We start from the raw sequence: 27,464 nt of genomic DNA on the forward strand, positions 1-27,464 counted from the left end.
CTGTAATAGTAAAAATGGGCCTTTATACAAATTGTTGCACACTATCCATTATCCCATATACTAAATGCCTAAAACCAATGAAAAGCATCTGTTTGTACATATATAGTAGTATCAATAACCAAATATCGACAGAATTTTTGTTATTAAAAATAAAATAAAAATCTAGAATATCTAAAGTAAAACATAGTGGTCTGACTGAAGAACATTGTGGGTAAAATTTTAAACGTTTGAATTACATTTTAACTTTATTGGTAAGTTTTTCAACTTCCATTTCTTCCAGCTCTTCCTTTTTCCTTCTCTTCTCTTTTCTTTTTTTTTTTTAAAGACAGTATTTCACTCTGTTGCAAGGCTGGAGTGCAGTGGTGAGATAGGGTGTATTAGTTTCCCTGGGTTTCCATAACAAATTGTAACAAATCGATGGCTTAAAACAACAGAAATTTATTTTCTCATAGTTCTGGAGGCCTGAAGTCTTAAATTATAGTGTCAGCAGTACCATGCTCCTTTCAAAGGATCCCGGAAAGGATCCTTCTTTGCCTCTTCCAGTATCTGGTGGCTCTTGATTTTTTTTGGCTTGTGACAGCGTAACTCCTATCTCTGCCACCCATCTTCACATATCTTTCTTCCCTGTATCTGTGTCTTTTCTGTGTCTAGTAAGGTCACTTGTCATGGGATTTACAGGCCACTCTAATCAAAGATGCTCTCGCCTCGAGATCCCTACCTTAATTACATTTACTAATGCTTTATTCCAAATAAGGTTACATTCTGAGATGTCACATATCTTGGTAGGGGTGGGGGTGGGGGGAGAGACCATTCAATCTACTGCACAGAGCCAGCCAGGCAAAAAAAAAAAAAGCAGTGAATGCTTATGAAAATTAGGTCTAGGCACCGCTATTAAAATGTCAGTGTGGTCAGTCGCAGCCTAGTAGGCAGGGCAGAAAATGGTATGTGCTGAAAATGAAGAGGCAGGCAGTCACCAGATCATGCAGTTTGTGCAATTACATGGAGCTTGAATTATAAATGCAATGGGATCTACTAAGCACAACAAAAAGCTATGATCTGATTAACATTACACACATATATGCACACAATGTGCATTACAGAGAGTGGATTAAAAGAACTGGCAGACCAGTTAGGATGCTGTCACAATAAACTCAGGAAAGAGTTGAGATGAAGGAGACTTGGACTCGAAGAGTGTGGAGATGGACAAGAGTAGACAGTTTTGACACACATTTTGGAGAAATAATTGATGGGATTTGGTGACAGATTGCATGCAGGGAAAAAAGAGGAGGCATCAAGGATGATGACGTAGTTTCTGACTTGAATAACAGGGTAGCTGGTGATATCATTTACTTTGATGGGAAGAACTGGCAAAGAAACAGGAAGTACAAAACAGAGACTAGAAAAGTCCAGATTTTATATCTATGTATATCTGAGGTTATGTAATAAATCACTCCAGTGTCTTAAAACAACAGTGGTTCATGATTTCTCATGATTCTGTGGGTCTGCTAGACAGCTTTTCCATTGGTAGCTCCTGGATTCATTCATATAGTTGTATTAAGCTGATGGACTGGCTAGGGGACTGGGCTTAATTGGAGTGGTGAATGGGAAGGCTGGGGCTAACTGGGATTGGGCTTTCAACCTCAAAGAAGCTAGACAGGCTTTCCTCAAGCACAGTTATCTCTAAGTTTCTATAGGCCTTGCTTAGAAGTTGCAATATCACTTCCTTAGACTTTTCTGTTGGTCAAAGAAAATCACAAGACCAACCAAGACTCATGAGGTAGAAGACCCTGCACCTTCTGCTGGAAGGAGTTGTAATTTGTGGCCATATTAAGAAATTTGGACTCTGCTCTAGGACAAATAGAGAAACATAAAAAGGTTTTAAGGTGTGACACAATAGCAACAAAATTCGATACCCATTCAGGATTAGAAATTCTCAGAAAACTTCAAACAGGAGGAAATTTTCTCAAACTAACACAGGGCATATATAAAATATCCACAGCTGATGGGGTGCGGTGGCTCATGCCTGTAATCCCAGCACTTTGGGAGGCCAAGGTGAGCAGATCACAAGGTCAGGAGATTGACACCATCCTGGCTAACACAGTGAAACCCCATCTCTACTAAAAATACAAAAAAATTAGCCAGGTGTGGTGGCAGGCACCTGCAGTCCCAGCTACTCAGGAGGCTGAGACAGGAGAACGGCATGAACCCGGGGAGCAGAGCGTGCAGTGAGCTGAGATCGTGCCACTGCACTCTAGCCTGGGAGAGAGTGAGACTCAGTCTCAAAAAATATATATAAGATAAAATAAAATAATAAAATAAAATATCCATAGCTAAGCATCATGCTTAATGATGATTCCCTCTAATATTGGAACAGAAGGAAGGCTGGGGCAGTGAGTGGGGAGAACAGGAAGGGGAAACGATGGATGCAAAGAAAATATTTGCAAATCGTATATAAATCTGATAAAGAACTTAAATACAAAACATACAGAGAACTCTCGAAACTTAACAAGAAAACAACAAATTTCAAAACGACAAACCTTTTGAACAGACACTTCACCAGAAAACAGTCAAGAAAGCAACAAGCATACAAAAAATGGTAACATTAATCATTTTAAAAATGCAAATTAAAACCACAAAGACTTGTGTATTAATTTTTTTTTTGGAGACAGAGTCTTGCCTTGTCTGTCGCCCCGGCTAGAGTACAGTGGCAAGATCTTGGCTCACTGCAACCTCTGCCTCCCAAGTTCAAGTGATTCTTGTGCCTCAGCCTCCCAAGTAGCTGAGATTACAGGCATGAGCTACCACGCCTGGCTAATTTTTTGCATTTTTAGTGGATATGGGGTTTCGCCATGTTGGCCAGGCTGGTCTCCAACTCCTGGCCTCAAGTGATCTGCCTGCCTCGACCTCCCAAAGTGCTGGGATTACAGGCGTGAGCCACCATATCCAGCCACTTCTATATTAATATTTAGCACATCTTTGTAATAGCCAAAAATCAGAAAACGATTCAATGTTCATCAACAGGTATATGGATAAACAAACTGTGAGATATTCATACAATAGAAATCAAGTAGGTAACAAGATCCTACTATCATTATCTGAATAATGACACTTGCACTTGCCAGTATGTTTGTTGAGTACACACAGACATATGCATGTACATGTTTAAATTTGTATTTGATGTAATGAACCCATATAAAGATATGAATGAGCACAAACCTGATTGTTAGCATTGGTTATTAGAGAAGAGGAGATGAGAGGACAAAAAAAGAAAACAATTATTTTGTTATTCCTATTTTAAAAACCAACATATATGGTATTCCACTTATGTAAAGTATGTGTCTGTGTGAGTGTATGCATAGAGTTAAGCTGAATTATCTTCAAAATGACAGCAGTGGTGGTGGTGGTGGTGGTGGTGGTGAGGTCAGGATGATGGAATTCAGGTGATTTCTAATTTCTTTTACATTTCTTATGCTTTTATCTCCTTTTTGATTCTCACTTTTAGTATTTGTAATTTGTATAAACAAAAACGTTAAAGCCATTTTCACAGTGATACGGGCAATATTTTGAGACCTTAATGAGAAAACACTGCTGTTAATTCTGGATCATCTGTGCTGGTAGCGTAAATGTAGCATGAATGAAAAACCCATAAATGCTTTAAGGATACAATGTCACCCTTCTCTGTCACCAAATATGTGGTTACAATAGTTACTGATACTGTCATGGAAAACATGTCTTTCAAGATGACTGGTGAAAACTCTCTAGGGTTGGTTAAAATGTATAGGCAGTTGCAAATGTCTTTTTAATTGACATAAGAAGGGTTAGATCATAACTCTTTTACTGCAATTATAAGCTTCTTCCAAGGTAGTTGAAGTAAATGATATGCCTTATGGAGAAAATACATGTGTTAGATAAACATCATTATGATATAAGTTATAGTATTGTTGGCCGTGAATTCAATGTTAATGAATCAAAAATACCTATATTAAGGTTTCTTTAAACAGAAACATACATAAGACAAGATTATATATTGATTAGCTGATGGAAATATTGTAACTGAAGACTCACAGGAACCTAATCCTGTATTTTCCTAGGAGCAATGGTTCAGTATTTGTTAAATCACTGTTCATGACTACTTTATAGGACATAACTACTGTGAATAACCAGAATCAACTGTATATGAAACCAAAATACTTGCCATAGTTTAAGGTCAGCAAACTAGCTACTACGTTTATCCTAATCCTTGCAATTACCATATGATTATGGGAAGAATTAAAAAACACATCAACATTCAGCGAAATAAGGTTTCTCCTTATTCAAAACTAAATAAAACTAATTTACATAGCATGATTATCCTCGTAAGTGATTTGAAACAAGCAGGTCACGCAATAGCTTATTATTAGAATACACTAAAATGTGAATAACTTTTTATATCTGCAATACTATATTACAGGCAACAATTATTTTTTTTCTTTTTTTTTTTTTGAGACGGAGTCTCGCTCTGTCGCCCAGGCTGGAGTGCAGTGGCCGGATCTCAGCTCACTGCAAGCTCCGCCTCCCGGGTTCACGCCATTCTCCTGCCTCAGCCTCCCGAGTAGCTGGGACTACAGGCGCCCGCCATCTCGCCCGGCTAGTTTTTTGTATTTTTTAGTAGAGACGGGGTTTCACCGTGTTAGCCAGGATGGTCTCGATCTCCTGACCTCGTGATCCGCCCGTCTCGGCCTCCCAAAGTGCTGGGATTACAGGCTTGAGCCACCGCGCCCGGCCACAATTATTTTCTTAGCAATACCTGCCTATAATAATACTGCTACTTTACATAAAGTATACTAAATTGCAGAAAATGCTTTTGTATACATTCTTATTTTATTCTCATAAGTGCAATCTGCATTTTAGGTATTGTCTTTTTCATTTTTATTTTGGTCCTTTTTTAATACAGTTTTCGGTTCTTTGCCAAAATTTTCAATATTAATTTTCATCTCCTTTTTTCCTTTCACATAGCAAAGGCACTTATTTTAAGACTTGTATCTAAAACTCCTATTATCTGTAAATCCTTCTATTTTGATAGACATCAAATATGAAAAACTAAAAGTAACAAGATGCCTAGGGTATCAGCTTCCTAAAAAAGTGTATCTTCTACTGTAGGTCTATTGCTAGGGATACTACCAATTCTTGATTATTTTAATCCAGTTTCAAGTACTGGGATGATATGAAACTGGGCTTCACCCCCTGTGAGGGCCAGACTATTTCTGGTTCACGCTTTCTCTTCAGACATAGCTTCAGGGTCTTAACCCAGAGCAAGAGGAGTCTACCACCCTACCACACCCCAGGTTCTAGCTTCTAACCTGTATCTCCCTGGCCCCAAGTGTTTGCCAAAGGTGCTATTTCGGCTTCTTAATCTCTTAGAACTTCTTTAGGATACTCAGTAGAAAAGTGGCCCCAAGTAGTTCTTTTTGGATTCCCATAGTCTTCTAAATCTTGGCCCCATCACTTTTGAAAAAAAATGTTGTGGGCACAGAGTAGGTGTACATATTTACGGGGTACATGAGATGTTTTGATATAGGGATGCAATGTGAAATAAGCCATCATGGAGAATGGGGTAACCTAACCTCAAACATTTATCCTTTGAGTTACGGACAACCCAATTACACTCCTCACGTTATTTAAAATATATATAGTTATTATCGACTACAGTCAGCCTGTGGTGCTGTCAAATAGTAGGTCTTATTCATTTCCATCACTCTTTACTACCTTATTTTCAGTATACTACCTTCAAAAATATTTTTTAAAATTTCACTTCTATTTCATCTTTTCTATCTGTGCTTAGTGGAAAGTCTTGTCAAAACTGACTTTTATTATTATATTTTTCATTTATATAAGTGTTATTTGGTTCTTTTTCAAATCTGTCACATCACTTTTTAGTGTCCAATTTCTTTTATTTCTTTAAATACAAGTAGTTGACTTAATTCCAGTATCTTTCAGTAGTTTTAATTCTAATATCTAAAATTCTGGAAGGGGGTTCTGCTATTCTGCTAGTTCTTAAAGTATCTTATTTTCTGCTATACTTAGTTATCTTTCAGTGTGTACTGTTCAATTTCCTTTAATAATGATTTGTGGATAATACCTGAGGCCTAGAAACAAAGGTAACTATTTTTAGAGACGATCTGCATTTGCTTCTGCTGAGAACCTTAAACGTACCATTCATCCTCAATCACTTTAAACTCAAATCATACCACAAGGTTTAATGGATAGTCAAGTATTGAGAATCTGACTACCAAATGTGAACAAAAACCAATACACAGCTATAACCTCTCAGAGATGAGTTTTCTTCCTTATTTTCCCTTCCTCTACTGAGTGTCAATTTATTCTGTTTCATTCTTATCCTGAGAATGAATTGCTTTAAGGTTCCAGCTTCCAAAAAAAAAGCAAAAAAAGTCCCAGCTTTCACTTGTGCACATGCACACGTGTGTGTATGCGCACGTGCGTGTATTTTTTTTTTGAGACAGGGTCTCACTCTGTCACCCAGGCTGGAGTGCAGAGGCATGATCTCGACTCACTGCAGCCTTGACCTCCTGGGCTCAAGCAGTCCTCCCAACTCAGCCTCCTGCGTATCTGGGACTACAGGCACATGCCACTATGCCCGACTAATTTTTGTATTTTTTGTAGAGACAGGGTTTCACCATGTTGCCCAGACTGATCTCAAACTCCTGAGCACAAGTGATCCACCCGTATTGGCCTCCCAAAGTGCTAGGATTATAGGCATGAGCCACCACGTCCGGCCGTGGATATATCTGTTTTTTATTCAGTGCATTTGGGAACTTTCAGATCAAGAGTGGGAAAGAAATATTATAGCTTACAACCATTAGAAATGCAAGACTCTTTGCTACATATCGATACATGAAAACTATACCCATGCTGGCCAGGTGCGATGGTTCAAGCTTGTAAGCCCAGCACCTTGGGTGGCCAAGGTGGGCAGATCACCTGAGGTCAGGAATTTGAGGCCAGCTTGGCCAACATGGTGAAACCCAATATCTCTTAAAAATACAAAAATTAGCTGGGCGTGGTGGTGCACGCCTATAATCCCAGCCACTTGGGAAGCTGAGGCAGGAGAATCACTTGAGCCTAGGAGGTAGAGGCTGCAGTGAGCCAAGATTATGCCACTGCACTCCAACCTGGGTGACAAGAGCAAAACTCAGTCTCGAAAGTAAAATAAAATAAAATAAAACTATACCCATTTCATCCAACATGGCGGTTTCTTATAAGACTAAGTAAACATTGAAATTGCTTTGAATTTTATTTTTTCTTTTCTGGTAAAAATGTTGTCCCTTGAGACTGGCCATGGAAAACCCCAGTTATATTTGAGTAATAACTACAATGAAGAAAACTAGATTGCATAGTATTTATTTTCATTACAAATTAGTCCTTCTTCATTACAAAAATTTCAGATAACTTCTACTATAGGACTTATCACATTGAAATGTTTCAGGGTATCTGATGCAATACCCGTGGTTCATCAAGAGGAGACAATATTTAATTCCCTACAGTATTCAAATACCTGAAGTTTGGCACTTCATAGATGCTTACTAAATAATTTTTTAATGAATGAATAAGCAAACAAAAAAGTTAAGAAAAGCATTAAATTCTACTACCTTCAAAATATAGTCCAATAACAAATAAAGACAATTTCAAAATAATAAGGTTATCATAGTTTCAGTTATGATCACTGAATTTTCTTTTTTGCAGAAAAAAAGATCATTAATAAGAAATAAAAATAAATGAAAAACACTAACGTACCAAAACTCAAGCACTAAAATTATTAATAAGTAAAATGAAAAAGTGAATCAAGAAAAGCATGATTAAAAACACAATGTAAGTCCATTAACGTATGCAAAGAGATTTTAATGTAAATAGGAAAAAGCAAATTATAACCACAATGAGTTAAAATGAAAACTCCACCAGAATGGCAAAATATAAAAACCACCCATAGAAGTGATGAGGAGAACGTGACCCAACAGCAACTTCCATACACACCCAGCGAGAGGCTAAATTCTACAACTACTTTGTAAAACAGTTTTCTACTACCTGATAAAGTTCAATACACATATACCCACCCTATGACTCAACAATTCTACTCCAAGGTATATATACCTTAAAGAAACTCTTACACATGTGTACCAGGAGACAACATGTAAGAATGTTCACAGCAGAACTGTAAAAAGCCTAAATGCTTATCAACAGCAAAATGGATAAATACATTTTGGCATATTTATACACAGGAATACTATATGGTAGTGAAAACGAACAAACTGCAATTACATATAACAACGTTAACAAAAATCATGTTAAAAAACAGCAAGTCACAGAAAATTTATAAACGACTGAATCAATTTATATTTTACTTTTACAAAATCAAAGCCAAAAAAACTAAGTCATAAAATATTTATATGCTGTATCTATGGAATATTATTTTAAAATGCTTAATAAAACATCAGTTATAGTTACTGGGGAGGGGTTAGAGGAAAGAGATAAGGGGGGCTCATAGGAGGCTTCAAAAGATAGCAATCACTTTCCATTTCTAAACATGGCTGATGAATAAACAAGTTATTTGTTTTATTCTTTACATTACATATAAAAATTATAAATATATATATATATTTTTTTGAGACAGAGTCTCACTCTGTCGCCAGGCTAGAGTGCAGTTGTACAATTTTGGCTCACTGCAACCTCCGCCTCCTGGGTTCAAACGATTCTGTTGCCTCATCCTCCTGAGTAGCTAGGACTATAGGCATGAGCCACCACACCCAGCTAATTTTTGTATTTTTAGTAGAGACAAGGTTTTACCATGTTGGCCAGGATGGTCTCGACCTCTTGACCTTGTGATCTGCCCGCCTCAGCCTCCCAAAGTGCTGGGATTACACGCATAAGCCACCGCGCCCAGCCACTTTCTTTTCTTTTTTTTCTTTTTTTTTTTTAGCATAGATCAAAGGTTTCTATGTTGCCCAGGCTGCCTTGAACGCCTAGAACGCCTAGCCTCACCTCCTTATGCACCAGGACAACAGGCCTGAGCCACTGTGGCTCCCAAAAATTATAAATAAATATTCTTTAGACATGTATTTTGCAATAAAACATGTAAACACCAGGGGATCCAAATAGGCAAAGAGAAAAAAAAATACACAAATATATATATATATCCATGAATTACACTACAATTAAAAAATAAAGTAAGTATTATTTACCCATTTGCTTTACCTAGCAGAGCATTAATTTCTTCAAGGATATGGACATACGTGTGCCTAGTACATTATAAATATTAATGCTGAAAGCATATAACTGAAAGAATGATTTTAAATTCAGTCAACCATAGACACTATTTGCCAGGAAAAAGAAATTTAGCACATGGTCCTGATGTCATTTAAAATATTATTTTAATATGAAATACAGTATTTTAATAAAATAACAAACTAAGTTTATTTTCCCCATAAGATAGTCATGAGTCAAAGTTCAATTTACTAACATTTGCTTAAACATTTACACAATAACTTGAGTGTAACTGTTCTGGTAGACAGAAAAGTTCATGTTTCATCAAATCTCACACTGCATTTGCCTATGAGATAAAAATTCTTCCAAAATTTAATAAACAAGTAAAAACAGAGAAAATAAAAATTTACCTCACAATCTCAAAAAGAGAATAAACTATTAAGAGATTCCAGATAACTAGTATCAATTGAGTGTTTATTTAAATGTTCACTTCTAAACAGCATTAAGTGATACATGTAATCTTACCTGGGGAGGATAATTGCTCTCTGAAGACCATCTTGAAGATTGGTCGTTTGGTTTGTCCACTAAAATATTCCTGGAATAAAGAAAAGTATTAAAAAATTAAGAGAACATGACTAGGCAAAAACAGGAATAATCTACCAGATGCTGAAATTATCACAAAGTTATGTAATGTTTGGAACTTGAATAAGAATAGAAAACAAAACAGAGTAAGAAACGCACAGAAAACTTCTAGTAGATATAAGATTTTAAAATATAACAAAGGTGGTATGTTCAACAACAGAGAAAAATCAAGACTTTTCATAAGGCACTTTCGTTTAAAATAAAAAGTTCTATTAACACTTTACACTAAGTGCCAAAATGAACCTTAGATATACATATTTAAGAATTTAAGGTAAAAATAGCTGGGTGCAGTGGCAATTCCAGCCTGGGCAACATAGCAAGACTCTGTCTTTAAAACAAAAAAAGACTTCAAGGTAAAAATAAAGCAATAAAATACCTAAAAGTAAATAAAATACCATATACACATATCATATGTAGCATGCATTATATAATATTGCATGCAATCATACTGTTACATTATATATTCATTACATATATCATACATGCATCTTTTTTTATACATATATAAAGTACATCTTTGGAATAAGACGCACTTTTAAGCATACCATCAAAAGCAGAACTGTGAGTGGAAAAGGAACTGATATAAGTAACTTTAGAAGATGGTGATTGCACTGGAAACTGTAAGGCTAAAGGCAAGCAGAGCTATACATAAACACTGCTTGATTTGGTAAAGTTGTTTTTCACAAGGAATATGGTTAATTCCTATGTTACATACATACTGGGGGAACAAATAAGTAAATGGCTGGTAGATGTGGGAACCAGGTTTCTCACTTTTGGAGGGGAATGTTACAGTTAAGCAAGGGAAGGGAGGGCAGAAGGAACCCTGTGGTACTGGATTAGAATCAGAGACATCAGTGCAAAGTTGTGTTTACTGTAATATAACATAAATAAATAATTATAGGGGTGTATGTGCACAAACAGTATTTTCTAACTGTCCACTGAGGGGGACTAGAAGCAGTGACACACCAGTACCCAAAAGCACACCCAGCACCCTGATATTTGTTTCTACATACCATCCTCCAATAAAAGAAAACAGGAGTAGCTGGAGAAATGGCTGATTCTAGAGCTGGGTAAGAGAATACAGAAGATAAACCTGGAGTATCTTATACAAGAAAAAAAGAAGCGTTTTTTTTTTAAAAGGCAGAGGAAGGGGGCAGTATCGATCATGTCAAAGGGTCACAGAGAATGACAGGCCAATGCTAAAAAAAATTAAGTGGTAAAATATACACGAATCCATATTGATATAACCCCAGTTTAACCAGCAGGAAAACATGAGAGGAAGGTTCAATGAAACAAATGAATATTCCTCCAAACTCAATATAATAACAAACAAGGAAAGACTGAGAAACTCACAGACTAGAGGACAGTAATGAACATGACAACTAAATGTAATACGGGATCTTGGATCAGAGAAAGAATAATTTGTGGGAAAACTAATGAAATCCAAATAAAATGTGGCATTTAGTTAATAGTAGTGTACCCATGTTGACATCTTAGTTGTGACAAACGTATCATGGTAATGCAGGACGTCAGCAACAAGAGAAACTAACTAAAGAACATATATAGTAACTCTGCCATCTTTGCAACTTTTCCATAAATCTAAAATTATTCTCCAATAAAAATTCTATTTTTTAAAAGCTAGATCTATACTGGCAAAGAGAAGGTGCTTAATAATTACAGATTTATTTATACCATCACAAATAAGAGACTTATTATCAAAAATAGATGAATGAATTTTTTTAAAAAGCACAGTGTATGGAAAACAACTGCCTTTAACACATATTCCACAAAGGCAAAACACAAATACATAAAACAACTAAAGATCAAATTAACAGGCAAACAGCCAACTAGAAAAAATAAAGGCAACATAAAATACATTGCGCTAACTAAAATTTGAATATTTAAAGAGCACTTAAATATAAATACCCCCATATGAAAATGGTAAAAAAAAATCCAAAATCAATAATCAAAAATTGGAGATTAAGACACACATATATATTGCCCCTATAAAATTAGTCCCACACCCTCAAAAATAATCACATTTTACAATTATAACAGCAGTTGTTGGCCAGAGCTGGTAAAATGTTACTCTTATATTTTGCTGATAGGAATGCAAATTAATGTACCTTTTCAGGAGAAAAATCTAATCGACAGCAAAATCATTTCAAATATGTACATCCTTTAAATAAAAATGATGACAACCATGACAATGACTATGTTTGAGTCCCAGACAATGTTTTCTATGTATAAACCATTATCTTTGAAGTATACAAATTAAGAAATTGAAACATACTGCAGGAAAAAGGTCAGAGAAAGAAAAGAAAAAAGGAAAGAAAAGAAAAGAAAGGAGCGAGGGAAGGCAGGAAAGAAAGAAAAAGAAAAAGATAAAATTGCCTAAATGTATGCACTTAAGTAGGGATTTGAACCCAAGGCAGTCAGACTACAAAGTCCATGCTCTTAATCACCCTATTAAGCCTCAGAATTTTTCCACTTCTTAGAACTTTATCCAAAAAAAAAAAAAAAAAAAACCTAGGGGATATAACTCATCCACATTCATCAAAGCACACTTTAGAAGAGCAAGCTGTAAATAAACTAACAATGTAGGATTAATTAAATTATAACATGTCTGTACAGAATACCATGTAAATTATTATGTATTCTACAGCTTGACTTTAATGTCATAGGAAAATGTTCAATACATAGTAAGTGAAGGGGAAAAGTAGTTAACTGTGTATGTAAAGAATCAAGTGTTGCAAAGTGATAACATTCATACATAGGGAGAAAAGATAAAGAACGTATACTAAGTTATTAATATAATTCTCAAAGGGAGATTACAAGTGATTTTTTTTCTTTGTGCTTGTGTTTTTTTTCAAATTTTCTACAATTAACACAAATTCCTTTCCTATTAGAAAAAAAGCTTTTTCTCAAAAACGAATTAGGAAACACAGAAGACTGAAGATATGAACTGAGTTTGAAAAGACTACAGTACAATTAAAAGCTAAAGAATGAGAATTATTTTTAAAAATCACACTGATATACATGTTATAAAGCATGAAGGAAAACTTAATACATTACAACTACGATAAATTGGAACCACAGAAATCATGAAGTATAATCAATTTGGGGAGGGAATGTTAGATGTCATGGAAGTGAGGTAGTTCCTTCATCTTTCACAGTTCCTAGGAAAGAATGATGTTTCTGAAGTTGATAAAAATAAAAAAAAGTAATACTATTTAAAATTTAAAATTAAACAATGATAGAAATAAAAGCACACCACATACCTTCTAAATTATTTGAGACAGAAAATCAAGAAGGCATCAGGGAGAGACCCTGTCTCTAAAAAAGAAATTCAATGGTGACATAATTTGTCAGTTGTAATGAATCAAATAAAGCAAAAACCACAGTAAATATGAGAAGAAATTGATTCTAAAAATAGGAGATTAACAGCTCTCAGTATTTGGAAAATTAACTATATATATGTTATATATGTCAAGTATAATGTAAAGTATTGGTAAGATAGTGGTAAAGAATAATGTTACTATGAAGAAAAGTAAAGGAGAAACAGGCCTCAATAACATAAGGAAGCTAGCCATGTCACAATCTGAAAAATTAGCAGATGGACCACTAAATGCAAAATCAAGGGGGCCAAACAGTTACAATATGTTTTGGTCTTGTGAATTTTGACATGCCTATTAGATAGCCTACTGGAGATATGGCAGTTGGCTATCTGGGGCTGAAATTCAAGGAAAATACCAGTGCTGAATAAAATATACTCTTCAGAGATGTCAATGTATCGATGCTATTTAAAGCCACAACATTCAGTGAGATGACTTAGGGAATGAAATAGAGCTCAGAAGAAAAGCTTAAGGATTGATTATGCTCTGGGGGTCCATCATATAAGAGGTCCAGAAGAAAAGAATCAAGCATAAGAAACTGAAGAAAGCCAAAGATAAAGAAAATGAAAACCTAGAAAATGTAAATACTAAGTGAAGAAAGTATTTTAAGTAGAAAGAAAGGAAAATTTTTGCAAAATGCTACTGAGAAGACAAGGACTGGGTGACACATCTTCATAGGCCTAAATGTTGCCATACACAAGGTAGTAATAAATATCTGATAATGAAATGAACTAATAACACAAAAAAGAAAAAAAATTAAAGTAGACCCACCAAAGGATACGGTACATTAATCCCACTGATTACCTGTAACTTAAAGCTCATACTAAATTGAAATGAAAATTAAAAAGAAATAAAATATAGACCAGAAATGGAGTGAGGTTAGCCTAGGGGGTTTGGAAAGATAGAAGCTTGAAGATATTCCTGCTGATCTCCAGTCCCAGCATTAAGCCAACTAAGTATCTCTCCTGAGCCCACCAGGTTACAGAGGCCAGGCTCAGATCTTTAAGAATCTTGACAAAAGCTTGGCCCTAGCAGAAAAACCATGAATTCCTTGAATAATTCTCTCCCTAAAAGTCAGGCATCAACTGCATAAGTATTGCTGTGACAATCTGCTATCTCTACCCCACTAAGAGCTTCAAGAGAAGTAATCTTCCCTAAAGGTGAGAAGAACTTGCCGTGTCAGTTGAAGCCATCTAATTGCTGAGGGGTGTCTCCTGGTGACCCACAGAAATCGAACACAGGAAGTGGTATACCAAAAGCCACAAGACAAGCATTGCTGGACTGCCAACTATTTGAGGTGTGCGAAATTTTACCCAAGAAGTACACAATGCAAAAAGTTTGTATGGAAAAATAAATATACAAAAAGGGCTAAGAAAACTTATTTTAAAAAAAAGAATAGTGACAGGAAATTATCTTGTCACTTTTAAAACACTTTTTAAAAGAATTGAAGATTTTAATTTAAAAAAGATTCCTTTAAAAAAAACCGTTTTAAATACTCTATAATTAAAAACAGAAAGGACTAGAATAGGAAAAAAAATAATAGCTCAGAGAAACACAAACCCAGTAACGAAGCCCAGTGTAGATGGAAATTTAATATCAGATTAAGGTGATATTTTAATTCAGCAGAAATTGATAATTCATTTATTAAATGATGCACAACTGAATATCCATCAGAACAAAGTTAACTCCTGTCTAATATCATATAAAAGTAATCTCATGGCTGGGCGCCGTGGCTCACGCCTGTAATCCCAACACTTTGGGACACCGAGGTGGGCAGTTCACCTGAGATCAGGAGTTTGAGACCAGCCTGGCTAACATGGTGAAACCCTATTTCTACTAAAAATACAAAAAATTAGCCAGGCATGGTGACACGCACCTGTAATCCCAGCTACTCAGGAGACTGAGGCAGGAGAATCGCTTGAACCCGGGAGACAGAGGTTGCAGTGAGCCGAGATCGCACCATTGCACTCCAGTTTGGGCAATAAGAGCGACACTCTGTCTCAACAACAACAAAAAGTAATCTCAAAGATTTAAACATACACATATACATACAAACCCTAGGGGAAAAATGTAGGGGCCAATACGTACAACCTAACATGTTAGAGAGATATTTTTGCTAAGAAACACATAATCTATAAAACAAAAAGTAACCATTTGATTATATCAAAACTTTCAAATTTTGCGTTATGAAAAGTTCCATGAAGAAAACCAGGAGACAAGCAATAGTTTGGACAAAAATCTCTGCAACTCATATGACTAATCAAGATTCCATATCTAGAGTATGCAAAATGTTGTTACACTTGATAAGATGAACAACAGAACTGAAAATGAGCAGAATGCAAGTCACTGAAGAGTCATTCAAATAGCCAATAAACTATCACCAAAAAAATTTCTCAAAATCCCTGTATATTGTCTGTCATGGAAAAAGAAATTAAAATAGTAAGATATCCCTTTTTACCCATCAAATTGATGAAATTAATCCCTAATTATCAGAAAATTGGAGAGAAAAGATGAACATGTACATTATCCTAGCCTTTATGGAAAGTAAACTTGTAAAATTTATTAAAATCTAAAATGTACATATTCTTTCACCTAGAACTCTCATTTCAAAATCTATCCCACAGAAGTAAAATCACCAGTACGTAAAGACATATGACAGAAATGTTTGGTGCCACATTTTTTGAGGTAGCAGCGAAATGATCAAATTATAGAACATACATCATGGAACTTTATACTACCATTATAAAAAACTTGAAGAGATTTCCACTATGCAGGATATAAAGAAGCATGTAAGATTCTATTCTTGTTTTAAAAACCTGTTATATACAGGGGTGTGTGTGTGTGTATGTGTGTGTGTGTGTGTCTGTGTGCAGGGGCCATTGAAAATAATATGCTAAGAATAGATAAGGCTCAAGGACAGTATCTCTAGCTAGTTGCACTTTCAATGAACTCCAGTAGTCAAGGACAGTATCTCTAGTTGAACTTTTAATGAACTCTAGTAGGCGCCAAGAAGGCAGACAAAATAAGAAAGAGCTTAGAGACAAGGAACTAAGCAGAAGGTTATATCTGGGTGCAGAAAGTTTGTTTTGCATTGTGTTATTTTTGCTGACGTGGAATTTATGGAGTATAAATAAAGTGAGGCGGAGGCTCTAGGCGCAGCCGCCATGTTCTCTGTTTGTCTTTGTCTCTTGTGTCTGTTCATTCTCCACCACCCCCGGCACGGTCCCCAATAAGTGGCGCAGCAAGCAGGGTGCACAGGGTGAGTAGTGGGGAACAAGAAGGGGAACCCCCTAGGAGCGGGTAAAACCCGGGAATTGTTAAGGGGAACCTTCTTAAGCTTTCATTATGGGGAATTCCAGTTCCTTGGCCTCAGAATATTGAAGCTTATTACAAGGGCTTTTACTTTCCATTGGGGTTGATGCAAAAGAGAGACCTTTGCGGAAATTGTTTGCTTATGTGGAACAACATTGCTCTTGGTTTCAATATCAAACTGAAGTACAATTAAATAAGCGAGAGTGGCAACAGGTTATTAAGACCCTTCGTCAAGCGCATCAGCACGGCGATGTAATGTCAGCACCTTTGTGGGCTCTTTGTGCTTCTATTACTCAGGCTTTGGAGCTCTTAGAGACAAGACTCTGAAAAGGGGGAAGGCGGGGATGAGGAGACTTTGAAGTCTCCGATAGCCATTTCCCCTCCTTTAGATAATTCTGTAACTGAAGGAGAAGGTCCTTTGTGTGATAATGTGTTTCATGAAAAGGAATCAGAAATTCAAAAGGAGCTTCAGCCGGTTGTTCAATTGTTACAACAAATTTTACAATTGCAGTTATTTCCCCCTCAACCTTCTCCTCCACCCACTCCTGTTTTTACTTTTCCCGTGGTTCATCCACCCCCATCAGTACCTAAGGCGGAGGAGGAGGATAGTTTTCCACCACCACCACCGCCGGTGGAAATGCTGCCTCGTTCAGGCACGGTTTTTGCTGTTCCCGCTTCTACTGCTAAAGCTGTAATTAAGGTATTGGATTCTCAAGAGGATGAGGATCCTCTACAATTGTTCCCCATTATTAGGCAACCTTTTGGTCCTAATGACCAATTTCCTCAAGGGGGTATAAATGTGCAGTATAATGTTCTTCAATTTAAATTTCTTAAAGAAATGAAGGCAGCTGTTGCTAATTATGGCCCTCAATCTCCTTTTGTCATGGGGCTTCTAGATTCTTTCTCCTCTGAGAATTTGTTTTTGCCTCTTGATTGGGAGACTTTGGGGAAGGCTGTTTTGGAGCGCTCTCAGTGGCTTCAGCTACGCAGTTGGTGGCTGGAAGATGCCAAAGAGCAGGCCCGCCGCAATGCCGCTAGAAATCCTCCAGGACCTACAGAGGAGCAATTAACAGGCACTGGTCAGTTTGCTACCGTAGCGGCTCAATCTGGACTTGAGGACGTGGCATTATCACAAGTTAAAACACTTTTTTCAAAGGCTTGGTGTAAAGTAGAACCATCAGGAAAAACTGCCTTGTCTTTTGTTAAGATTTTGCAGGGCGCAAACGAACCTTATCCTGACTTTGTGGCTCGGCTCCAAGATGCTGTAATAAAGACTGTGGGTAGTGGGGCTGCAGGCCAAATCCTGGTAACCACACTAGCTTTTGAGAATGCTAATCAGGAATGTCAGAGTTTGTTGCGTCCTCTAAAGGCTGCTGGAAACTTACAAATAGAAGATTTTATTAGAGCCTGTGCAGGAGTGGGAGGGGCTGCCTACAACTCTCAGTTGTTTGCTGGAGCTTTATCTAAGGCATTCATGGGAAAAAAGCGAGTTTGCTTCCAATGTGGAAAGACCGGTCATTTTAAAAAAGGAGTGCCGTAAGTTATCTAATAGGAGTGACTCCTCCAAAGTAGAATTTAAAAAGCTTCCTACTGAGCCCTGTCGTAGACTGGACTAATGAATGTCACTCTTAAGTGGACAAAAACGGTAATTCTGTCACCTCCGGATCAGGAAACTTGCAGAGGGGCCCTTCAGCTTGGGGCCCCAACAACAATACAAGCCCTCTTCATTTGCAATTTCCAGTCAGCTCAGGGGTCCAGCATCAGCAGGCCAGTCAGCCAATGTTAACCCCCAATTTTCATTAGCTCAGCTTTTCTCTGCTACTTCCGGTAGCGCCGCTGCTGATGTGGCGATTTTACAGGCTGTTGAACTCACCCCAGAAATGGGAGTTGTTAAATTGGCTACAGGTGTTTTTGGGCCATTACCTCCACATACTGTTGGATTGCTTATAGGACGCAGTAGTAGCATTTTACAGGGTTTACAAGTTCATTTGGGTGTTATAGATTCTGATTATAAAGGGGAAATTCAAATTATGGCTCAGGCTCATAAACCTATATCCCTGAAAGAGGGGCAGCGAATTGCACAACTCCTTGTACTACCCTATTTTCAGTTTCCTTCATGGAGGCAAGAAAGAACCGGAGGTTTTGGAAGCACGGGTAAACATATTTTTTGGGAAACTTTAGTAACTCAACAAAAACCTTTGTTTCCCCTCGAAGTAGAGGGACAAATTTTTCAGGGCTTGGTCGACACTGGAGCTGACGTTTCCATTATTGCCTCTGATCAATGGCCTTTGCAGTGGCCTAAACAGCCTGTTGCTGTTTCTCTTACAGGATTAGATTCCGCCTCTGAGGTGTATCAAAGTTCTCAATCCTTAAATTGCCGAGGGCCGGATGGTCAAGTGGCCCAAGTTCAGTTTTATATTGTTCCTATTGCCCCAAATTTATGGGGGCGAGATTTATTGCAACAATTTGGAGCTTTTGTTTCTATTCCTCATGTCTCTAATTCTGCCAAGAATATGATGTTCCGCATGGGCTACAATCCCCTTGAAAAATCTTTAAACATGTAGCCACTGTTCAGCAGCCTCAAGCCCCTCCCTTGACATGGAAAACTGATATTCCTGTATGGGTTGAACAGTGGCCTTTAACACGTGAGAAGCTTGAGGCCTTGGAAAACTTAGTTGAGGAACAATTATCCCTAGGTCATATAGAGCCTAGTACTTCTCCATGGAATTCCCCTGTCTTTGTGCGTAAGAAAAAAAACGGTAAATGGAGACTATTGACAGATCTTCGTGCTATTAATGCATGTATTCAACCCATGGGATCCTTACAACCTGGCCTTCCTAACCCTTCTATGATTCCTCAAGATTGGTTACTCATGGTTATTGATTTAAAAGATTGTTTTTTTCCTATTCCTTTGGATCAAAAGGATTGTGAGCGTTTTGCCTTCTCTGTCCCTGTTTCTAATAATTCTCAGCCACTTTCTCGATATCAGTGGAAGGTTTTACCTCAAGGTATGTTAAACAGCCCTACCTTGTGTCAAGAATTTGTCCATCGAGCTCTGAATCCTGTTCGAAAATGTCATCCTTCTGTTCTTTTATATCATTGTATGGATGACATTCTTCTTGCCGCACCCACCAAAAAAGAGCAGCAAGATGCTTTTACATCCTTACAAACGCAGCTCTCTTTATACTCACTTAATATTGCCCCAGAAAAAATTCAAATAGATTTTCCTATTCAATATTTAGGTTATACCGTGGGAGCGTGAAATATTCGACCCCAAAAGATTCAAATTCGATGCAATCATTTAAAAACATTAAATGACTTTCAAAAGCTTTTAGGAGATATTAATTGGATGCGTCCTGTTTTAGGAATATCAACATATCAGTTACAACATCTTTTTTCTATTCTAGAAGGAGACAGTCACTTGGACAGCTCACGTCATTTAACTCCTTTGGCTTTACAGGAACTCCAGCTTGTAGAAGAACAACTTCAAAAGGCCCATCTACATTATATCCTTCCCAACGTTCCCCTTTCCTTTTGTTTATTTCATACTTTACATTCTCCTACAGGTATGATTCATCAAACAAATCGGCCGTTAGAATGGATTTTTTTATCCAACAAAACATCTAAACGCTTGACTACTTATATCGATCGTTTAGCTGAATTGATCATCAAAGGACGGCATCGCTGTCGACAACTCTGGGGAGGAGATCCTTCCTTCATTATTTCTCAATTCACTCATAGTCAGATTACTTATCTTCTTGCCACTTCTGATTCTTGGCAAGTTGCTTGTGCCTCATTCGTCGGACAATTTTCTACCCAATATCCTAAGTCTCCGATCTTTTCATTTTTTAGACAGCATTCTGTGTTGCCTTTCTCACCAATATCTTTATTTCCTGTTCAAGGCCCTACCTTTTTTACTGATGCTAGTAGCAATGGTAAAGCTGGATATTGGAGTGTTCATCAATCTCCAGTTACAGTTTATCCTTATCCCTCGGTGCAACAGGGAGAACTGTTTGCTATTCTCATGGTCTTACTTGATTTCCCTTCCACCAGTTGTAACATTGTTAGTGATTCTCAATACGCCGTGTATGTTACTTCTTATATTTCTCAAGCCACTCTACCTCTTTGTGCTACTTCTTCTCTTCAAAAACTCTTTTCTTTGTTGTCTTCTACTTTGAGCCAACGTCAAGCTCCTTTATTCATCACTCATCTTCGTTCTCATTCTCAACTTCCTGGACCGTTAGTTCATGGTAATGCTCAGATTGATTCGCTTTTAATTGGCCACCTACAGGCTGCAGAACAAGAACATGCTCTACATCACACTAATAGTTCTGGCCTTCAACGACGATTTCATTTAACTCATAAACAAGCTCGTTCTCTTATTCGAGCTTGTCCTTCTTGTGCTCCTTTGAGCATTCCATCTTTCCATCCTGGGGTTAATCCGCAAGGTACTCAAGTTAATCAGATTTGGCAAATGGACGTCACACACATCCCTTCTTTTGGACGATTAAAGTATGTTCATCATACCATTGATACTTTCTCTCATTTTCAATGGGCAACTCCTTTGCCATCTGAAAAACCTGATTCTGTTATTACTCATCTCTTAGCTTGTTTCGCCATCATGGGCATTCCTCTAATACTTAAAACTGATAATGCCCCTGCCTATGTTTCTCGTAAGTTATAAGTTTTCTTACAGCAATACAATATTCAACATCTCACCGGTATGCCAGGCAACAGTCAAGGTCAAGCCATCATTGAGTGTGCAAATTTAACCTTAAAAACTCAACTGCTAAAACAAAAAGGGGGAAATGAGTCCCCCAGAAATCAGATTTTAAAGGTTTTGTTTACCTTAAATTTTTTGAATCAATGGAGACAATTGCAGGACTCCACTGCCGTAACTCATCTTTCCTCACCCCCCTCGGCGATAGTCCCCGCCGACAATTTAAAGGTTTGGTATCCTAATGAAAAAGGTAAGTACGCTCAGGGGCAAGTTCTAAAACAGGGACGGGGCTATGCTCTTGTCCTCACAGGGAGCGGACCTGAGTGGTTTCCTACAAGGCGATTGAAACCCTGTTGAAAAGAAAACTGGACTCAGCATGCATCTCTTCCTTTGTTGGATGTGCCTCAGCGGGGGACTTATTTCCCTTAGTGAGGCTTTGTATGAATATTGGACTTATATTCCCTTTCCACCCTTGTATCAGGGAGTCACCTGGGGGGAGGCGGAAGTTCAGGTTTTCACCAATGACACTACTTGGATGCCGTCCCCCTATATGGACAAGGACAACATAGAACGGGAAACGGGAATAATAAACAGCACATACCAATTTGGAGTGGAAGGACTTCAGATTTGCATGGGAAATAGTCCTCATTGTCTCCGGAAATCACATGAAGCTTGGGCTGTTCGCTATAATCATAGCCATGTGGCTGCCAATACTGTTATTATTGTAACTAGAAGTTTTCATTATAATCATACTGTATATATTAATGAGACTATTCCTAGTTCCTTACCTTTTTGTCCTATTCCAGAGGTTTCCCCTAATATTGAGGTATTGGAGTGGCAACATTGTCGGGGAACTAAGCCCCGGATTTTATTAGAATATAATGGGCTGCAAGTAATTGATTGGAGTGTGCACGGTGATTTTCAAACAAAATTTAGTCACATACCTTTGAAATGGCACTGGGTAAATAAAAGTATTGCTGCTGACGGTAATGAAACTTTGGTATGGCGTGAAGGAGGCTTGTCGCCACCTATGCCTCATCTTAGATACTCTTTACAAAGTCATCTTTGGAAGTTATTAGCTGCAGGTGATGCCATTAGTACTTTTGTGGGGAATATGTCCCTTAATCTTTCTAACCCGAATAACCCCTTTCATATTCAATTACATCGGAATATCTCCCGATATATTATTGCTTGTGTCCGAAAGCCTTACCTATTGTTAGCAGGGAATTTAACATGGGATAATGATACAGAAATTGTTAATTGTACAGATACGTGTACATTTTTGTCTTGCCTCAATCATTTCTGGTGGCACAACTTTACTGGGGATATTTATATCCTCAGGGCTTGTAAGGAAATTTGGCTACCCGTCAACCTTACGCGACTGTGGGGGGCATCACCTCTTGAAACTTATATTTGGACTTCCCTCCAGCGGACCCGTCGTGCCCTTGGACTTATAGTCGCCTTGGTAATGGGCCTTGTTGCCATCGCCTCCACTGCAGCCATGGCAGGACTCGCTCTACATCAAAGCATACAAAATGCTGAATTTGTGCAGCAATGGCATGAGCAATCTCATCGGTTGTGGCTTCAACAACGGAACACTGACTCTCAACTCGCTGAAAGATTGGACAACATGGAGCAAGCCTTAACGTGGCTTGGAGATCAGCTCACTGTCCTCAGTACTCGAATAACATTGCAATGTGATTGGAACTCCACTCAATTTTGCATAACAACTGTGCCTTTTAATGTTTCTCAGAATTGGACCGAAATCCGAAGATTATTAATAGGCCATAAAAATATTAGTTTGGACATCCAAGAACTCACTCAAAACATTTCTGAAGCATTTCAACAACAATTCCATGTATTGTCTGGGGCTGCTACCTTGCAGGAGCTGGGTCAAAGTTTTGCTGTCCTTAACCCATGGACCCAGACGAAAACATGGATTTCTACCATCTCTGGAAGTATCTTGCTTTGGGCGCTCGGATTGGGTTTACTTTTCATGGTGATCCGATGCTCCCTCCCTCGCATCCAAAAACAAAGGAAAACACAGGAACAAGTATGGGCTACCTTTCTAGGATTGAGGCAAAACAAAAAGGGGGAAATGCAGGGGCCATTGAAAATAATATGCTAAGAATAGATAAGGCTCAAGGACAGTATCTCTAGCTAGTTGCACTTTCAATGAACTCCAGTAGTCAAGGACAGTATCTCTAGTTGAACTTTTAATGAACTCTAGTAGGCGCCAAGAAGGCAGACAAAATAAGAAAGAGCTTAGAGACAAGGAACTAAGCAGAAGGTTATATCTGGGTGCAGAAAGTTTGTTTTGCATTGTGTTATTTTTGCTGACGTGGAATTTATGGAGTATAAATAAAGTGAGGCGGAGGCTCTAGGCGTGGCCACCATGTTCTCTGTTTGTCTTTGTCTCTTGTGTCTGTTCATTCTCCACCACCCCCGGCACGGTCCCCAATATCTGTGTGTGTGTGTGTGTGTGTGTGTGTGTGTGTGTGTGATTATACAAACAAGCAGGTATATGATCCAACGTACATCAAATTATATAAAGTACAAATAGTAGCCCAAAATGAGGCATAAATACCATTAAGAGATCTTATTTTCTTGTATTTGTCATATTATTCATATATAATATAATAGCATATATTATTTATAAAAACAGTAAAAATAGTTATTGTTGAAAATAATAGTTGACAGGACAGCAAACTTCCTTCATTTATAGCAAACTGACTTGCAATCTGATATGGTTTGGCTCTGTGTCCCCACCCAAATCTCATGTTGAATTTTAATTCCAAATGTTGGGGGAGGTACCTGGTAAAAGGTGATTGGATCATGGGGGTCGAATTTCCTCCATGCTGTTCTTGTCAAAGTGAGTGACTTCTCACAAGATCTGATGGTTTAAAGGTGTGTGGCACGTACCCCCTCACTCTCTCTCTCCTGCTGCCATGAGAAGAAGGTGGTTGCTTCCCCTTTGCCTTCTGCCATGATTGTGTTTCCTGAGGCCTCCCAGTCATGCTTCCTATCAAGCCTACAGAACTGTGAGCCAAGTAAACCTCTTTTCTTCATAAATCACCCAGCCTCATGTAGTTCTTTATAACAGCGTGAGAATGTACTAACACACCATCAGAAAATCAAATCAGGCTCTACTTTTCCATCATTTTAAAGACATAGAAAAAGACAGCAAAGAAACTAATAAAAACTCATTGTCTCTTAAAATTTTTAAATAATGGATCTTATTTCAAAACATAAAGTAAGATCTAGACTGTTCTTAATTCTTTCTCCTATGATGTTGCTCCCCTCAACCCATTTCCACCCTCCTGCAAGGCAAATGAGAAACCAGTTTAGGGTAGTGACTATTAACATCAGTCCCTCAGCAGTGGTAATAGAGCCTATTGCTATAGTAGTATTCTATAAAACATGTTCATTATTATCCTCCCTTGAATTACTTTCCGAAGACTTATACAATCTACTATCACTCAGTGACTGCTAATCTTGGCTATCTCCTATGACAGGAGATGGGATGGGCCAGTATGGAAATAAAATTCTAAGACGAAAAATATATAAGTAAACAGAACGAATGAAACAGAGAACAGAGATACCAAATAAAAGAGAAATAAGGCAGTCAGTAGCATAATAAAAATGAAGCAGATGTAGAACAGAAGGAGGAGTATCTTGAGAGACCGTGCACTAGAGGGAATAAAAAAGAATAGAAACTGATGGCTTTTTAGTTCCACTTGCCAGGAGTCACTGCTCTGGCAACCAAAGCGATTGTGACAACACTCTTCTAGATACCCATGACTTTCATTTATACTAACATCTAGAAAAATAGAAAATAAGTTTTATAAGACACAATTCGGTATCAACTATATGAGTCAAATAATAAAGATTTGCCAACTAGAGTTAATTAAGTATCTGCCATTTAAAAACATTTAAAATGCAAATAATAAGTGAGAACTGGTCAAGAAGAATTGAAAATAAGAGTTGGGTTGAAAACTAAAATGGCTACCTATTTCCATCAGGTTAGTTTAATATTAAAATGTACATTTTCATTCCTACCAATGCTGGATGAAAACTGAAAGCAATAAAAATGAGTAACATTTTAAGTTTCTCATACACAGACTACAAAAGCAAGACTATGAGTAATTAAATTCTTCTATTAGAACTTTAAAAATTTATAATGAAATACAAACGGGTAATTGAAAAATGGGATACAGTTTTAATTTTTCCCAAGTTATATGTCTCTATTTTTGCATATTTTAAAATCTACTATATCTGTATATACTACCAATTAAATGTCAGGAACAAACGATTACAATTCATCATGAGAAGATAATTTATTTGGTATTTTAGGTTTCAATTCAAGTCAGTAAATTAAAAACCTTTCCTGATTACATATGCTTAAACCGTAAGCTTGCTTAGCAATACCTTTCAAATTACTACTCTTGTTTTGTTTTGTTTTGAGACGGAGTTTCACTCTGTCACCCAGGCTGGACAGTGGTGAGATCTTGGCTCACTGCAACATCCACCTCCCAGATTCAAGCAATTCTCCTGCCTCAGCCTCCAGAGTAGCTCGGATTACAGGCGCCTGCCACCATGCCTGGCTAATTTTTGTATTTTTAGTAGAGACAGGGGTTTCACCATGTTGGCCATGCTGGTCTCGAACTCCTGGCCTCAAGTGATCCTGCCGCCTCGGCCTCCCAAAGTGCTGGGATTATAGGCATGAGCCACTACACCCAGCCCCAAATTACTACTCTTAAGAATACTTAAATATAACAGCAGAAATTGGGCAAAAATTGAGCATTTAACATTTTTTCTGATAATGGCTGCTCAGGATGCTTATCAGTAAGACCAGCCAACTTTAAATGGGAAGTTTTAGATACTTTAAAGCCACCCCTAATTTTTATATGAAGAAAAGTCAGTCAAGCAGAATATTTTAGAAAGTATAAAAGGATGTTTTTCCTTTGGTAGTTTAAAAACATCCTTTTAAAGCCTGTGCCTTTTTGTTGAATTATATGATAAAATGGATCTGAAAAAAATCAACTTCAACTAGAAATCTTAAGATTTTGGATCTTAGTCACTAATTGGTTAGATAATCCATTACATAATCTCTCAGGACTTGAATTATTTTATCTGCAGTATAAAGGGAAAGGTTTAATTCTTTAGTCTCAAATTTCTTTCAGCTGTCATCAGGGCAATTGAATTGCACAACTCTAGGAAACACTACTCATGAAGGCCAAGTTAACATTCTACATTTCTATGAAAAGCTTTCACATCCTTCATTCAAGGTATCATGTATACTCTTGCTCCTACACGAAAGTCAGTGATAACAATCAATCAATCAATTATAATAGAGCTTCCATTACATGTGAACACTCTGCTGGGGTAATACCATATCAGAACAAGAATGGTTATCTGTGGCCAAGGGGATCGATCACAAGGTATTTTTCAAACATTAAAAAAAAAAAAAAAAAACCCACATAAAATTCAAGAGACAGATAAAAAAAAGTATACAATAAAGGCCACACACCTATGATCATCTGATCTTTGACAAAGCTGATGAAAACAAGCAATGGGGAAAAGACTCCCCTTCCAATAAATATGATGCTGGGGTAACTAGCTAGCCATATGCAGAAGATTGAGGCTGGACCCCCTTCCTCAAACCATATACAAAAATCAACTCAAGATGAATTAAAGATTTAAATGTAAAACCCAAAACTATAAAAACCCTGGAAGATAACCTAGGCAATACCATCCTGGACACAGGAACAGGCAAAGATTTCAAGACAAATTAAAAACAATTGCAACAAAAGCAAAAATTGACAAGTGGGATCTAATTAAACTTAAGAGCTTCTGCACAGCAAAAGAAACTATCAACAGAGTAAACAGACAACCTACAGAATGGGAGAAAATATTTGCAAACTATCTATCTGACAAAGGTCTAATATACAGCATCTATAAGGAACTTAAATTTACAAGAGAAAACCCAATTAAAAAGTGGGCAAAGGATATGAACAGACACTTTCGAAAGAAAACAAACATGACAACCAACAGGCATATGAGAAAAATCTCAGTATCACTGATCATAGAAATGATCATCAGAGAAATGCAAATCAAAACCACAATGAGGTACCATCTCACAC

General features: G+C 37.4%; 1 protein-coding gene across 3 annotated transcripts in view; it reads right to left on the reverse strand.

Moving 5' to 3' along the window:
• Window positions 1-27,464, reverse strand: part of MKLN1 (muskelin 1) — a 169,263-nt gene that overhangs the window by 111,863 nt on the left and 29,936 nt on the right. For all 3 annotated transcript variants that reach the window (XM_030932520.1, XM_030932519.1, XM_030932521.1), the window contains exon 2: window positions 9,778-9,847. In XM_030932520.1, coding sequence (XP_030788380.1) covers window positions 9,778-9,847 — 70 coding nt within the window. The remainder of the gene's footprint in view (window positions 1-9,777; window positions 9,848-27,464) is intronic.

This window comes from Rhinopithecus roxellana, chromosome 6 (genome assembly GCF_007565055.1).
Source record: "Rhinopithecus roxellana isolate Shanxi Qingling chromosome 6, ASM756505v1, whole genome shotgun sequence".
NCBI lineage: Eukaryota > Metazoa > Chordata > Mammalia > Primates > Cercopithecidae > Rhinopithecus > Rhinopithecus roxellana.